We start from the raw sequence: 16,895 nt of genomic DNA, 5'->3' as shown, positions 1-16,895 counted from the left end.
AGAGAGAGAGAGAGAGAGAGAGAGAGAGAGAGAGAGAGAGAGAGAGAGAATTTTCCAATTCCTGTATCCACATAAAAACTGCACTATCTCTGCTTTACTTTGAGATTTGTTTACCCCTGGGTGAGCCAGTAACAGAGACAGAAATAGTCCAGCTTTGTGGAAGTAGGTTAAACAGGTAAAATTCTGCTGTGGCCCTATTGGTCCAATGAGTAAGTGCCTGATGTTGTTTTAGGGCCTACGGTCATGGTGGCCAATCCAAGAGGGGCTGTGAATGGGGTTAATTATTTGCCCCTTCCAAAATGTTTCTCTCTCCCCTCTGCTGCTCTAAATGTTGTTGGAGTTTGCGTCATCATGCATGTGATGATTGGACATTAGTCATGGGGATGCAAGCCAATGGCATCCTCTCAGTGTTTATAAGTGCACCGTATTGCACTAGCAGTGTTGGCATGCATATCTCACAGCTCAACTCAGTTCAATTATAACAGGATTGAATCACTTTTTTAAGTGAGTGTGATTGCATGGAAGGAACAAAAGTCGAACGTCAAGGTGGTTTATTTAGATTTTAACTATTTAGCTATTTAGCTATTCATATTTAGAATTTCAAACATGGCTTTGTACTGCTTATATAATGTAATATCAATGCCCTCTATGTATAATCTGGAGGCTATAAGGCCCTTTTACAGTTATAATTATAAGGGGGAGACTTCTATTGCCATTATTAACAGAGAGTGAGGATGTGACAGGAAGAGAGCGGGAGAGAGAGATGGGTTAGGGTTGGGAAATGGTCCAGCCCGCAGCAAACCTATAACCTGGCTCTCCTAAAGCCATGTCTCTACTTGTCTTGGTTGTAACGTAGAAATAAAATAAGTGTGAACAAAAAAATCCTTGTTGCAGCTGACTATCTCATCTTTGATTTGTCTATGCTATTGTGGCCCTGATACCAGGTCAGACACTGGGGTTTGTGGTGGGCACCATCATTTGACACCATCTTTGTTGTATGATCCTCAGGTGGATGGGGGAGAACACTTCTGTGAGCTCCCCGACGAGAAGCCTATGCCCAGCGAGCATGACCGTAACAAGCTGGCCTACTGTGTGACGGACGTCCCTCCTTGGTACCTCTGCATAATCCTGGGCATTCAGGTATGTATGATGATTCAGTGAAGCACCTCACTCTTGGCAAGCAAACAGATGCTTGCAAGGGTGAGGCATAAATGCAATTTCGTTGTGTGCAGTGTTCACTTGTGTGTCGTGGAGTGCTGTGTCACAATGACAATGGGAGTTGGAATTTTCCAATGAGGCTTTCACGCTTTCACTTCACTAGCACCTTGAATTCCCAGAATCCTCAGTAGCAGAATCCTCTGTAGCAATTTAGAATAACCTTCCGCTATCAATGGTTAACTAATTAATGAATTATTAATTAATAATCGGTTAATAATTAATACACGTTTTATACGTGATTTAATTATTATCAATTCTTATGATTTAAGTAGGCCTATAATAGTTACACAATAAACAAAAAGTTAACAATTTATAGCGGAGGATTATTGTAAATTGCTACCAAATCCTCTAGAGAGCTCTGATCATTTTGGACAAGTGGCTGATAGAATGGATATGTGAATGAGAGTAGGAACTGTGTTGCTCCCAGTGAGGAAAAGAAACAACGGAAGTCTTGGAGAAGAATTGATAACACTGCTGACGTCCACAATGACTTTATATTACTTCACATCACCGGGTTATGATGTGATAAAAGTGAAAAAAAGTGATAGCCCATTGGGAAACTCCAACTCCCATTGTCATTGTGACACAGTACTCCACAGCACACAAGTGAACACTGCACACTGCACACAACGAAATTGCATTTATGCCTCACCCGTGCAAGGGGGCAGCCCTCAGTGGCGCCCCATGGGGAGCAGTGCGGTGGGACGGTACCATGCTCAGGGTACCTCAGTCATGCAGGAGGATGGGGAGAGCACTGGTTGATTACTCCCCCCACCAACCTGGCGGGTCGGGAGTCGAACCGGCAACCTCTGGGATGCAAGTCTGACGGCCTAACCGCTCACCCATGACTGCCCGCTGATAATTGCCATTGGATAGTGTGTGTAAGATTGTATCTTGCATTTAGAGCATTCACACTGATAGCAGAATGTGGTAATCAGTACATCTCATGAACTGTATGAGGCACAGTGCCATACTCAAGGATAAAAGCAGAACTGAAATGAAAGTGAAACCCTCTGATATCCAATCCAATTTAATTTACCTCTGGAGCCACTTTCTTAGTCACTGTGATCTTGGACATTATTTGACAATCATCTCATTTTCCTCAGCATGTTGAATGACGACTGAGTGTGACTATTACTTTTGTCTTGAGTTCCCTGAATGTGGCACTTTATTGCCCTTGCCACTCTTTGCTGTCTCTCTGTTTTCTCAGTGTAGCCTCTTACTGCAGATGGGGTCGCCGGCGGGCCTATTCACTATTTGCTGAAAATACTTAACTAAATCATAACAACACTGCTATAACATTATAGAGAGCCTTAAGTAACAGATTAAGACATAGCCATTACAATTTTGGTGACAGTAAGGTCATAACATAGGCTCTGCGCTAAGGGGTTAATCTTCTTGTCTCCAATGCTTCTCTGTTGGTCTCTCCATCCTTCTTGTCTCCAACACTGTTGGATGCTATTCTGTTTATATCTTCCTTGTTGTTCTTCTCGTCTCCAGCATGGTTCGATACTTTTCTCTTGATATCTTCCCTGTTGTTCTTCTCGTCTCCAGCAGTATTCATTGCATTCTTTGCAGCTTTGTTTCATGCTTCTCCGTTGATCTATCCACGGTTCTCGTCTCAAAAACATTGTTCACTGTCTCTCTGTTGATCTCACCCTGTTGTTCCTGTGGTCTCTCCAGAAGTATTGATTGTCTCTCTGTTGATCTCTCCCCTTGTTGTTCTTGGGGTCTGCAGCACTGCTTGACAGCATTTGGTGGGATCATAGCCATCCCGCTCATCCTGTCCACGGGGCTGTGTCTACAGCACGACAGCCTGACCCAGAGCCATCTCATCAGCACCATCTTCTTCGTCTCGGGACTCTGCACACTCATCCAGGTCCTCTTTGGAGTCAGGTGAGAGAGAGAGAGAGAGAGAGAGAGAGAGAGAGAGAGAGAGAGAGAGAGAGAGAGAGAGAGAGAGAGAAAGAGAGAGAGAGAGAAAGAGAGAGAGTGTGTGTGTGTGTGTGTGTGTGTGTGTGTGTGTGTGTGTGTGTGTGTGTGTGTGTGTGTGTGTGTGTGTGTGTGTGTGTGTGTGTGTGTGTGTGTGTGTGTGTGTGTGTGTGTGTGTGTGTGTGTGTGTGTGCGCGCGCGTTGTAGATGACACTTTAAAAACAATCACAGTACTGTATAGTAGGATTCTGCTTTGGAGTCAGGTGGCCGAGAGGGAGGGGGCAGAGGCGCATCTTGTCACCAGGCTAGGCAGGCAGACGCTTATTGGGGCCCCCAAGCCCCTGGATGGGGAATAACAGCTCTCAAACGTTCACTCCTTTGACATTTCACTTGGGGCCCTGCAGCTGAATCTAGAGGGGGGGAGTGTTGTTTTGGAGAGAGGAGGTAAAAGAGAGAGAGAGAGAGAGAGAGAGAGAGAGAGAGAGAGAGAGAGAGAGAGAGAGAGAGAGAGAGAGTGTTAACTGGCTAAACATCAATGAAGGTACAGTTATTCTAAGAATGGGGGAAGGCTTTCAGTTGTTGTACTTTACATGCAAATGCATTTCAGTAAATTAGTGACCAAAGTTAAAAACGGTGCATAAAAAAGCAAATATTGCAACATATCATACAATAGGGTCTTAGAAAAGAAAATGGTTCTCTTATAGTATCTCTTAGTGTACTGAACATTTTGTTAAGATCCATGTTGTAACACATTGTGACAAAGTAACATGACAAAACATGAGGACATTTGGGTGCCATAATATCACAGATAATGTCTGCTAATAGATAACAGATAACAGATCATATATTTTCTATATTTTAGTATATGATGTCATTGATGTCATGAACACATACATGTTTTTGTTTGTTCATGTCATAATCAACATGTCATAAGTGCAAGAACTTAGGCCCCAATGAAACAACAAAAAAGTCTTATCATGTCGTATTATACTGCTATTATATTGTATTCCTCTCATACCCACCACATCATACCCACCCATGCTCATAATCCACCCACACCCACACCCACCACACCCCATGAAACTCATAATACATTATCTTGTTATTGCTGATTGTAGCTGGTTGTAACGATGGGGCAACTTGTTGTTCCGAATGCTACAGTAAAACCAACAGTACCAGTATTTGACTGAATCATTCTGAAATGCATCAAGGTTATCAATATGATAACACCATGATACCAGTGACAAGTGAAATGCATCTACAGCCGTGGTTTTCAACCTATGGGCCAGGGCCCACTGGTGGGCCCTGAAGGTATTCCAAGTGGGCCTTGAAATGACTTTCCAAAAATAATAATCATATTTTGGTGTGTGTTGCTGTTGATTTACTAGAGTTTTATTCTTAATTGGGTCAGAGGTGGGCCCCGAACATTTTTGACAATTTCGAGTGGGCCCCAAGTTGAAAAATGTTGGGAACCCCTGATCTACAGGATGTTCCGTGCACTGGAACTGTGTATGCTGTATTTGTGTTGATCTTTTCAGCCAAAGGCCGCCAACGTAGTGTACTTTTTATCTGTTTGGCATGTTAGCGAAATCAGCATAATGGCATTGACAGTAATCATCAACCCATGGTAGACTAGACACCATCCACGAGATTGACCTACACTGAAGCTCTGGGAATGTAGGCCAAGTACACTCAAGTCTGCAAAATACCGTGCTCCTTTCTAATAAGCCTCATGTTTTCCCTAAGCGCATGAGGCTGTCTGTGTTGTGACCGTTTGGCCCACTGACCCAGAAGTGACAATGAATGTGTATACACATGTGCAGTGTTTTTGAATGTTTACTAAGGGCAAAGACGGCCACTCCTATATAGAGATGTAGTGTCTAGCGTTGCAACAGTGTATGCGCAATGTAACAGTGTATAATAATTGTCCAAACTCAGGGCTCATTTCCATGCACTGGGCGATGGAGACATATTTTTCTGTTGAGAATAGGAGGAAACAGACAATAAAACATTAAAGAGCAGAATTGTCTACCAGCTGCTGATGTCCTTACACAAGTCTGTACCAGCACAGGCAATGGAGGCAGATTGTGTGAGCACCTACATATATCAGAAGCTTGCTTGATGCACAGAGAACCACTTTAAAACATACCATTCCAAAGTATACAGCTTGGGCAGAAAGAACTGTATAAAACTAAAACATTGCAATGTCTGGTATCGGCACAACAAATGACAGCACTGCAGAACACCTTAGAATCTCACTGAGGTGGAACCTCTACATAGAGTGTCACTGGATTTGAGTGAAGATGTTTCATTGTACAGTATTGCATGAGAGGCCCTAGAAAAGGTCTAACCTTGCACTTGGCCGGAATTCTAAATAGGATTAGGGGGGAATTTTTGGATCTTATTAGCGCGGAACCTTGTGCCTTGTAATTCCACATTCCATATAGGCTTGTCCTCAGTTGGTTTGTGTTCTGTTATGACAATGCCAAGGCCGGTGTAAACATTGGGTGTTCATGTTTACATTTCTGCTTATGTTTTCCAGCTGATTGGAATGTACTTTCCAGTATAGCAGCCATGGTGAATATATAGCCTGTCAGTAAAGAGTTGGTAGTTACACCCTGTATTGTATAGTCCAATTAAGAAAGATGGGATAAAAGAAGAAAGCAAATGTCAGCAAATAATGTACACTAATGCTCATAAAAAGAGAAGTGTATCTTGCCATGTTTTGGTGCTTAACCCTTTACTACACATCTGTTTAGACCAAAACAAGGAGAGGGTAGTCTAACAGGGAATAGTAAGGAATCGCTCAAGAGAAAATCAGATCTTATAAGGTGATGTTTTCATTGGAGCCTCTAATTCCTCTTTGGCCTTCATGTGTGTGTAAGACTAGAGCCTGACGGCACAGCACACACTGCATTACCCTGCAGGAATCTTGATTGAAGAGCAAGTGGTGGCTTACAGTCCTTCACGGGATTTGAATCAGCTGGTTTCTTCTTACTGCCTCAAATCTGATCTAAAACAACAATGGGCCTTGATTCACATGAGACGGGTCGGGTGGCGTTAGTGTTAGGGTGGGTCCTCTCCTCCCTTGGCGCGTCGTCACTGTGTCTTCACTTCTCTTTCCCTCTCAAAGTAACCCTCTTTCTTCTTTGACATCTGAAAGGTTTTACGAGCACGTCAAATGAACAGTTGTGAACAAACAGGCAGCTGTGTGGCAATTCAGGTTAGACAGAATTGCTCCTTCAATGGCTTGTGTGAAGAACCAGGCCCTGATTTGATCCAAATGATACATGTTCTTGCTGTGTTGAAGATTTAGGTCAAACATTTCAAGGTTTTCACAATTGAACAGTGTAGAGATAACCTACCAAAGCTTATTGCATGTATTATCTGATATTGTTGCTTAGACACATGGAAGCATTTTAGAGACTGAATTGCTATTTTATGACTGCAATAGCCTAGGAAGAATCCAAATGTTCTAATCTCTTCTTTTCACAGAGCAATTAAAGTTCCCTTAATTCAGTTCTTCAGCAAGTACAACAACAACAAAGACATTATTTCCCTCTTCAAACATGTAGTTACTGCAGACAAGGCTGTGCTCTATTGTATGTTGTATTGTATTGTATTCTATTGTATGGTATTGTATTGTATTGTATTGTATTGTATTGTATTGTATTGTATTGTATTGTATTGTATTGTATTGCTCTTCCAGTGAAAATTTGCCATGGTTGCAAGTTGATGAATGACTGAAATGATTTTGGAAATAATATTTCAAAGGTGAATTGTGTAGTGCTGCGGATTATCTCCCACCTGGATGAAGAGCATAGCCAGTCACAGTCAGCTAATGCCTCTTTTCCACTGCCGGTTTTCTGGTAGGCCTACAGCTTGACACAGCACGACTCGGCCACCACTTTTTGCTTTTCGAATAGGCACCACACAGCTCAATCGTAAAGCAAAAAGATGTAGCAGAGTCGCGCTGTGTGTGTCGAGCTGTAGGTCTACCAGAACACCATCAGTGGAAAAGAGCATTAATTCTCTGAATGGAATACATATAGTACATGGAGCCACTGCATGTCACTTTCAGAAGCCAGATGGCTTAAAATTCAATGGATCATCTTTATTTTGTTCGGAGTACTGTAAGAGGTAACAGGTAGCAATGGATCTTTCTCTGTGTTTTCCTAATCAGTCTGTATCATTCCTTCCTCTGATTAGGTTACCTATTCTGCAGGGCGGTACCTTTACTCTCCTGGCCCCGTCTATGGCTCTGCTGTCCATGCCAGAGTGGGCCTGCCCGGCCTGGACCCAGAATGCCACGCTGGTCAATGTCTCGTCTCCCGAATTCAAACAAGTCTGGCAGAGCCGCATACAAGTTGTAAGTATAATAGCAAAGCAGTTTGCTTCATGCGTTTTTTGGAGGGGGGGAGCTTTCAGATTACTTTTTTTTGGGCCTGACCAAAGGTATTTGTGCCCCTGTGTTTAGTAACTAAATTGTATTTGTGTCCCAACAGATGCAGGTGAATAATAATACGTTGGTCAGGATGTTAAAATTCTGTAGTAACCATAATGTCTATGCAATAATAATAATAATAATGTTGCTTAGGCTGTTAAAGCCACATATGTCTCCTTTCCACTGCCAGTTTTCTGGTAGGCCTACAGCTCGACACAGCCTGACTCAGCCGTAATTTTCTGCTTTTCAAAAATGCAGAATAGACACAGCTCAATCATAAAGCAAAAAGTGGCGGCCGAGTCGCGCTGTGTCGAGCTGTAGGCCTACCAGAAAACCGGCAGTGGAAAAAAGGCAATAGTAACCATCAGGGCTCTAAATTAACACCAGCCAACCATCCAAATGCTGGTGAAACTTGATCTGGTAGAAAAGACCAATTTACTAGCCACTTTGACCCATTAGTGAGTGTGTGTTTGGCTAGTAAGATTAACATCTTCTAGCCATTTTGGCTGGTGGTGAAAAAAAAGTTAATTTAGAGTTCTGGTAACCATAGTAATCAATGTGTCTGTGTTTTCCACAGCTGCAGGGCTCCATCATGGTGGGCTCGCTGTTCCAGGTGCTGGTGGGCTTCTCGGGCCTGATCGGGCTCTTCATGCGCTTCATCGGACCCCTCACCATCGCCCCCACCATCTCCCTCATCGGCCTCTCGCTCTACGACTCGGCCGGCATGAACGCAGGCAACCACTGGGGCATCGCTGCCATGTAGGTGTAACACAATGCAAGAAGACACAACATGACGCACAGCACAATATACGACACGACACAACACAACACAATGCACGACACGACACGACACGACACGACACGACACAACACGACACACCAGTACAGCACAACAGTAAAACACAACACAGTACAACAGTAGCCTATAACATGACATAACACAACACAACACAAAAGCCGTTCTGTGTTCCCACATAATAACAACCAAAAGCTAAATGTATTTGACTCAAATACATACAAATCCTCACACAAAAGCCATTGATTTTTAATATAATTTAGCTGCTTTGGCTTCTTAAATTGGCAGCAATCAGTGTGATAATCTGGGGCTGCCATTGCGTAATGGTTAGGGAGCTGCTGTTTAGGTCATAGGGTTGTTCGAATTCCTCTCTCCCCATACGTTCTTTCATCCATGGCCTTTGAACATAACACCTTAACTCAACATTGATCTGTATCCACTAGAAAAAATACCCTGTAATAACTGTAAGTTGCTTTGCATGGATAAAATTAATCAGCTAAGTGTAATGTAGTGTAATGCTTTAATACAACACCTTGAAACACCATAACCTTATGCAATGTACACCAGCCTTATGTTATTTCCATACCAAAAGAACCAAGCACCAATGGTCCTTACAAAAAGTATTTAGCCTCTTGAGGCTGTTAGGTTGGCAGCAATGGTTTTGATAGTCTAAAAACCCATGGCTCCTTTTCTGAATTTTACCACTGAAACCTCTTTACCTCTTTTCTTTTCCTCAGGACGACCTGTATGATTATCCTGTTTTCGCAGTACCTCCGACACATCCCTGTGCCTTTTCCCACCTACAGCAAAGCCAAAAAGTTGCACACCTCTAAGCTGTACATTTTCCAGATTCTTCCTGTAAGTTGTCGTGTCATGTCAGATTTTCAACCACTTCCTGTTCAGAGTTACTAAGTTTAGTCAGAAAGAGTAACTTAGTACAGCACTTATGTTTCCTCTCACACTTAATCATCTACTGACACAGGTAGAATATGCAGGAAATACCCCAATAGAATAAATAACAATGAATGAGAATTCCAGGTAGATTATGTACATTCTTGTACAAACACAGATAGCAAGTGATTGTGAACTTGTTAACAATTAACATTGAATTCCCATACAGTGTTTATTAAGTGTTCCCGCACTTTATTTACAGACTGACAAAGATACAGAGAAATTTGTTTTGAACATGTATACTGAGCGAGTCATGGATTAACTCTGAATAATTATTTATGTCCACCTTTATTGACTTAATGACACTTATTGATAAAGCATACTTAAACAAGGAATTGAATGAGAATATGAGGTATTCCAGAAACTCTGTCCTCAAAACAAGTACTTTGGAAGTGGACACATTAATTGACCGCAAGATCCAAGTTCCAGGATGTTCTAATAAAGCGCACATCTTCTATTCCCTGTAGGTTCTCCTTGGCATAACTCTGTCCTGGTTAATCTGCTACATCTTAACCGTCACCAATGCCCTGCCTGCCAACCCCTCGCAGTACGGTTACCTGGCCCGCACTGACATCAAGGGGGATGTCATAGGCCGAGCACCTTGGTTCACTTTTCCGTACCCAGGTAAGGATGCCAGCAACCCTGGAGTGCATTTCTCGAAACCATAGTTGCTAACTACATTAGCTACTTTGTTGTTTGCAATGCAATTTCCCATTGACAACTACTCAAGTTGCTAACTGGCTAACAACTACGCTTTCGAGAAACACACCCCTGAACTGAAGTCCATAACAGCCTTTGTTTCATGTAATCTGTCTTTTGTGTCCTCACTCCTCACCAAAATGTATTATGTTTGATCAGCTTTAATTTATATCGTTTGCCTATTGGTACTCCTGGGGAGATTTATAAGATCTCTCTTTTGTGGAGTTGTTACTGCTCTAATAAGTTCTGTTCTATTAAAACCAGATTAGGAAAATCACCATGGCATTGTTACATCCAGTACTAACCCACATTCTTTCCACACCAACCTCAATGCTTGTTCCCAGGGCAGTGGGGGGTGCCAACCGTGAGCCTGGCGGGAGTGTTTGGCATCCTGGCAGGGGTGATCTCCTCCATGATCGAGTCTGTGGGCGACTACCACGCCTGTGCCCGTCTCTCGGGTGCCCCTCCGCCACCTAAGCATGCCATCAACAGGGGCATCGGCATGGAGGGTCTGGGGTGCCTGCTGGCCGGGGCCTGGGGCACGGGCAATGGCACCACGTCCTACAGTGAGAACGTTGGGGCCCTGGGTATCACCAAGGTGAGATACAGTACATACGAAGTGAGACGGGTACTTTTTTTTTTTTTAAAAAGCTTTTTTAATTTATGTTTTTATTCAGTTTCCATTTGAATTTGTTAAACTTGTAACTTTCTTAATCGTGTTTATTCTATTTATTTTCCCCTAAGATATAATTCGATTTTTTTGTACTGGATGGTCACTTGAAAAGTTCAAAGTTCAAAAATGTTAAGTTCTTTATTAGCCATTTGTGCATGGACTAGTAGCCCAGGCACATAGAAACATAGGCATGCCTTTTATCAGACAGTCACACATGTTGCTGGTGCATATCGTCATCATAATCTTTTAAAACACCTTAGTCCACATTTTCCATCTGGACTGTTACGTAGTTGTGTTCATTGTTGGCATTTTTAGTGTAGTAGTATATATGGTGCTAGTTAACAGATTACTAGATAGTGTTGAAGACCAAAGGTAAGGCTAGACCTTACTGTCAGATTGCTATGAACTTTGACACTGCTTCATAGCAGGACACAGCACATCATGATGTCATAACAAAACAACACAAATGCAACTGTAATAGCATTATACTAAATGTTCTCCATGTGAATTTTATTATTGTGTCGCCTAAGCTGATAACATCTTATTTGGATGACATATCTCCCTGATGTATTCTGTTTATGTCATGCTACGTCATATGTTATTAAAAATACAGACACAGTGATCCAGGGTGACATTCTGGTAAAGCTCTGGCTGCAACATGTTCATTTACACTAACCCTACTCTTGACTGTATGCTATGTATTTCCCCACATATTCTACGCTGCTCATCACTGTATGTCCACTGTAAGTCCCTTTTGGATAAAAGTGCATGCTACATGAAATGGGATGTAATCAGCTGGTTCAGATCTCAGTGTTACCATGGATTTACTGTATACTGTGTGTCTCTGCACTGTCAAATTTACAGTGTTAAATAGACTCTTGAATAGTGTTGAATTAACATGTTCTATGTCATAATTAGTCCCCGAGTACTCTCCAAGTGTTGCATTAACACTGTATTTTTTTACTCTGTGTTGTGCAGGTGGGCAGCCGGAGTGTGATCGTGGCCAGTGGTTTCCTCATGATCATCATGGGGGTGTTCGGCAAGATCGGGGCCATATTCACCACCATCCCCACCCCCGTCATCGGGGGCATGTTCCTGGTGATGTTTGGGGTCATAGCTGCCGCAGGGGTGTCCAACCTCCAGGTGAGCTGCTGTTCAGCTACACTAGTGTTTAATGCTCAACGCCCAACGCTTTGTGGAGCCCTCGGTGGGCACTGAGAAGGATAAAACTGAGAGGGGGCAGTGCTTAGTTGCCATTTGGGGGCATTATTATCTATTTTATTGTTTAATACTAAGGGGGGCGTTGGCAGGCTTATGATGAGGTCAAGAGTCTTATGATGAGCTACAGGGGGTGTTTACTCAAAAAAGGTTGAGAACCTCTGAGCTAAACCATACCTACAGTCAGCACGTATATAAACAGGGAAAGGTATTCTTCCGAATAGATGGTTTAGTCAGTGATTAACCCAGGCAAGTTAACCCTTAAGATGATGATACACAGGGCTAGCCTGACTCTTGTCAGACCTGTGTAGTTCTGTGCAGCTTCCTGAGCTTGTGGAGCTCTTGGTCATATGCGGTTGCGTGCATAATTTAAGGCTAGGGCTGGACAGGCCATCTGGCATAGCGGGCGTTTCCTGGTGGGCCCCGCACCCTCATGTGCCCCTATTTTCAGAAATGTAAAAATAAAGTTTATGATTTATTGAGTTTATTTTTCTTGTTACCACCAATGACAACGATGAAAATGTGTATAATAGAAAAGTATCAGAGATAGTAAGATTCTTCTTGTATTCTCGTATTTTCCTATGGGCCTTGAAAGACTCTTAATGGTTCATTATTGTGCCATTGACAGTATGCTGACATGAACTCCTCCCGGAACATCTTCATCTTTGGATTCTCCATGTTCACCGGGCTGGTCATTCCCAACTGGATCCTGAAAAACCCCACAGCCATCGCCACAGGTATCATGTTACAGTCACATGTGGTCAATATTTTAACACAATACATTTGATACTGACAAAAACGTTCTTCCTATTTTGCTAAGTGGGGCTACTGTAAATGCCTGCTTTAATACTGTATTTGTTTAGTTTTCTGTGGCTGAGTCAGTGAATGTTTGTACAATACAATATTAATGTAAATGTTAACTGCATACTGTATGTAAAATGGCCCTCGATCTCTATCAGGTGTTGTGGTGATTGACCAGGTGCTCCAGGTGCTCCTGACCACCAGCATGTTTGTCGGCGGCTTCTTTGGATTTATACTCGACAACACCATCCCAGGTTAGTAAGCATACTCTGTAGGCGAGGGGTGGGAATTATTTTGCCTAGAGGGCCACATTAGGTTTACAATTTAAGCCAAAGGTCCAAATTTCTTTGGCAACTTGTGTCAGAAATAACAAATAATGTATGTTGACATAAGTTTTTAACTATTTCATTGACGAATACACCATTGGTTAATCTCCAAATCCAAAGATCCTGTCCGAAGTTAATCTCCAAGTCTGAATACCCCTGTATTGGTTAGCCATTTGAAGAATGTTTGGTGAGAGCATCATATTGGATTTAAAAGTTGTGATTGATGTAAAAGCTCTGCGGGCCACATGAAATGGCTCAGTGGGCCGCATGTTGCCCCCAGGCCTGAGTTTGCCCACCCCTGGTGTGTAGGCCTATTGCTTTTGCACAACTGCATACAGGGCCGCTGACAGCTTTGGCTGGACCCAGAGCAAAGTCATCTGAAAGGATCCCCCACTCAATACATACAAGGTAATGGGGGTCCACATTCTCCCCTCTCCATAGGCCCGGGACAACTGACCCTGTCCCCCACTTCCTTGATTGTTTGAGTCCACAGATCCAAACGCTTACATAACATACATTTTTAGATGCGTCCCACGCCAGTGGTGTAGTCTACGTAGAACGCGGGTATACGGAGTATACCCACTTCTAAATTTCAGGGATTTCAGTATACCCACTTAAAATTGAATGATCCATTGATATGAATGGCACAAATATATACAGTATACCCACTTCCAAAAATGCTCAAATATACAGTATACCCACCATAAAAAAGTAGACTACACCACTGTCCCACGCATCTCTATAAGAGGCTTTGGTGTCCGTCCGTCCGTCCGCCGTCCGTCCGTCCGCCCTCCCGTGATGCGTTTCTGAATTGTGATTCCCTCTTGTGATTCCCTCTTGTGTCCACAAGGTGGCAGTCGCTCAGTTTTGGCCTGGAGCTCATGCGTGCAAACGTCTACCATAATGGTTAGCAAACCGGCTACGCAGCTGATTGATTGCATTATCTGACACAACTGCAGAAGCACAGAAGTCTGTATGCATATTCCATCCATGTGTGCCATGAAATAGGAAGGCATGAGACATTTGCAGATAGCGTTTCCTATGTACACATCTATGGCCAAGAGACCGTGCTCTTTGCCAGTGATAAAAACATTGCGGCACTTCCTGTTGATTTTCACATGAAAGTTTTGCTTAATTTAAAGTCCCTAAGCGACTATAAATGTTGTGGCTTCCATATATTGATGTAAAAGTGCCCCACGAAGTAATGAAGCACAACAAAGTTACTCCACATTACCATTTGACCACTCGTTTTCTATGCTAACAGGGTAGCTAATGTAGCATTGTAAATGATCCAGGGAGAAAGGGGGAAATGTTGTGATTTCAGTCCGCCTGAGGCAACGATTTTTGTGGGGAAGATGACCTGCATCTCGGTGGCATTGAACCACGCCCCCGTGCCTTATTTGGCTCGCTCAGCACGTGCGTCCTCAGTCCAATCGCAATGCTCTATTTTCCCCAGACGTTTAATCGCATTTAAGTGAAAGTGCCATGTATACACATCGCAAAATAACTCTTAATCCGATCTATTTAAATCGCATTTATTAAATCGGACTTAAAAACATCATGTACACGTAGCCAATGTCTCATTGATTAGTTTATGGAACTTACGGTTTGTCTGTTACGGTCCACGAAGACAATATCCACGTGAAAACGCAAACGCCTGCAAACCACTGTTTTGACAGAAAGACAGTTCACCTGTCGCCTACTCTGTTTTCTTCCCAAAGCGGCATTTAAAAGTATTCCATGAAATCCAACATCAACGTCACTTCAAATAGGTGACAGCATCATGCACACACATGAAATAACACTTCAGTGAGGGGGGGACATCACTGCTCTCATATTAAAGTGAAAAGAGAATTTCACATTTTAGTTTATTTAATGTAGGCCTATGCAAAATTGCAAATAGCCTATACATTGAAATCTGTCCAGAAAGGGTTGTAATGTTTGCCTGTTTTTTATGTTTGTAATTTTTTTTTTTTTTTTAATAAAAAATCGTGATTAAAAAAAAAATAGCCTAACAAAAATAGAGATTTTATGTTAAAAAAAAATGTGATATGGGATGGACCGATGGCCCCCCTAGCTAAATTCGCCTTAGGTCCCCACATTGCTAAATGTAGTGTAAGGGATTATTTTGAAAAGACAGTAACATGTAATCAGCAATGCATTACAGTTTTTCAGTAAATTGCCCAACACTGTTGAAATCCTATGGTACTTTTTCAAATCCAGGCTTATACAGTACATGGTAGGCTTATTGATAAATTGCCTTGACAGGTTATGAGGAGGCCAAGGGGGCGTTTGGGCAAAAAAGGTTCAGAACGGGCATAGACGGACGCATCTGTTGTCCGCCTGTCGGACTTGTTTTTTAACAGAACAGGCAAACAGTAATGCGGTAAGCATCAGGAAAGTCAATGTAATACAGAACAAATGGAGAAACTTTTTTTCCGAGGCAAATAAAGCCACAGCATTCTTTCCTTAGTAGATTTACCAGATATTTACTTTGCTGTGATTAGATTTACTGTGTGCAGCAGATATCCCCAGATAAATAACTTAAGCTGGAACGATCCCCTGTCCTTTTATTCAATCGACATTGAGTTTTTTCTTTGGGTTTTTAATCTGATCCTCCCTTTCTCTCCCTTTCTCTGCCTCTCACAGGAACTAAACAAGAGCGTGGCATCGTCGCCTGGAACAAGGTTCACGAGGAGGACTCCAGCACCACCATCGAGAGTGATGAGGTGTACGGGTTGCCCTTCAACCTCAGCGCCCGCCTGTCCTCCCTGCGCTGGGTGCGTTACATCCCCTTCTGCCCCTCCCACGATATGTCCGACCACACCTCATCGTCCGGAGAGAGCACGCCCGAGAGCACCGACTCCCTGGATGCCATGAAGAAGGCCGCCAAGAAAGACTCTGCACACACCATCATCTCCACAGTGGCACTTTAGTGGACTTAGCTCCCCCTTGTGGTGCGGGGATGGTATTGTAACTTAGGCAGCTGGCGTAGATGTTAAATTCTGCTTGGAAGGATCTCTATGGTCTCCTGAGGGCTCCTGTCAACAGCATATTTTTTGTACTGGTTTCAATTTTTTTTATTATTATGAATGGACATTTTGCAGAGTTTATATATCTTGGCATTACTGAATGTTGTGAGTAGCCTGGGCCTGTCCATATGTGCTGCGATGCTATACAACATTTTCGTGACCAAGGGAGTCTGGCCGGGTTGGCAATTCCAAATCGATCCTTGAACAGGGTTGAGTAACAGTCGACTATTTCTAATGCCTCGATGGAGCAGGTTTAATGAGAAGGTGATTAGTTCTGTCATTGACCCCACTGGTTCCAAAGTCAGAGGAAAGAGACATTTGATAGACATGGATTAAGCCCGCCCTTTGAGAGCTATGCATTTACAACAGCTTGGCCAGATCAAGTTCATAGAGCTTTGTAGTCTTGAAAGCCAGGCCATGTTGTCTTGTCTTTGTATACTATATTACTTCTATGCTGTACAGATAATGCCGTTTTGCTGCTTTTTGAATGTGTTTGACATTGCCAGGCAGGCACCATGAAAAGAAAACCCCGAAAGATTTGGGACATTTTACTAATGCAATGTAATGTTTATGTTGTAAAGAAAATACATGTACAGATATAAACACATGTGTTGTTATATACAGAATACAGTCTCCTCGATTAAAGCTTACTATTTGTTCATAGATGTCCAGCTCTCTATATTCAAAACAGTGTTTAAGTAAAGTTCTTTAAGTGCTGACATATGAAAAACATACAGTATATTGAGTAAAATGGTAAATGAAATGGACTGCATTTATATAGCGCCTTCAGTGTTTCCCACAGAAT

The 16,895-nt window shown here is 42.6% G+C and overlaps 1 protein-coding gene across 1 annotated transcript in view; it reads left to right on the top strand.

Moving 5' to 3' along the window:
* Positions 1-16,850, top strand: part of slc23a4 (solute carrier family 23 member 4) — an 18,533-nt gene extending 1,683 nt beyond the window's left edge. The window contains exons 2-12 of the mRNA XM_063196056.1: positions 1,009-1,140; positions 2,957-3,114; positions 7,360-7,519; positions 8,172-8,353; positions 9,128-9,248; positions 9,809-9,965; positions 10,385-10,638; positions 11,692-11,856; positions 12,560-12,668; positions 12,891-12,986; positions 15,708-16,850. Coding sequence (XP_063052126.1) covers positions 1,009-1,140; positions 2,957-3,114; positions 7,360-7,519; positions 8,172-8,353; positions 9,128-9,248; positions 9,809-9,965; positions 10,385-10,638; positions 11,692-11,856; positions 12,560-12,668; positions 12,891-12,986; positions 15,708-15,994 — 1,821 coding nt within the window. The 3' untranslated portion in view covers positions 15,995-16,850. The remainder of the gene's footprint in view (positions 1-1,008; positions 1,141-2,956; positions 3,115-7,359; positions 7,520-8,171; positions 8,354-9,127; positions 9,249-9,808; positions 9,966-10,384; positions 10,639-11,691; positions 11,857-12,559; positions 12,669-12,890; positions 12,987-15,707) is intronic.
* The last annotated feature ends 45 nt before the right edge of the window (positions 16,851-16,895 follow it).

This window comes from Engraulis encrasicolus, chromosome 4 (assembly GCF_034702125.1).
Source record: "Engraulis encrasicolus isolate BLACKSEA-1 chromosome 4, IST_EnEncr_1.0, whole genome shotgun sequence".
Classification (NCBI taxonomy): domain Eukaryota; kingdom Metazoa; phylum Chordata; class Actinopteri; order Clupeiformes; family Engraulidae; genus Engraulis; species Engraulis encrasicolus.
The sequence above is the reverse complement of the archived record's forward strand: the minus strand, read 5'-3'. Positions and strand labels throughout refer to the sequence as shown.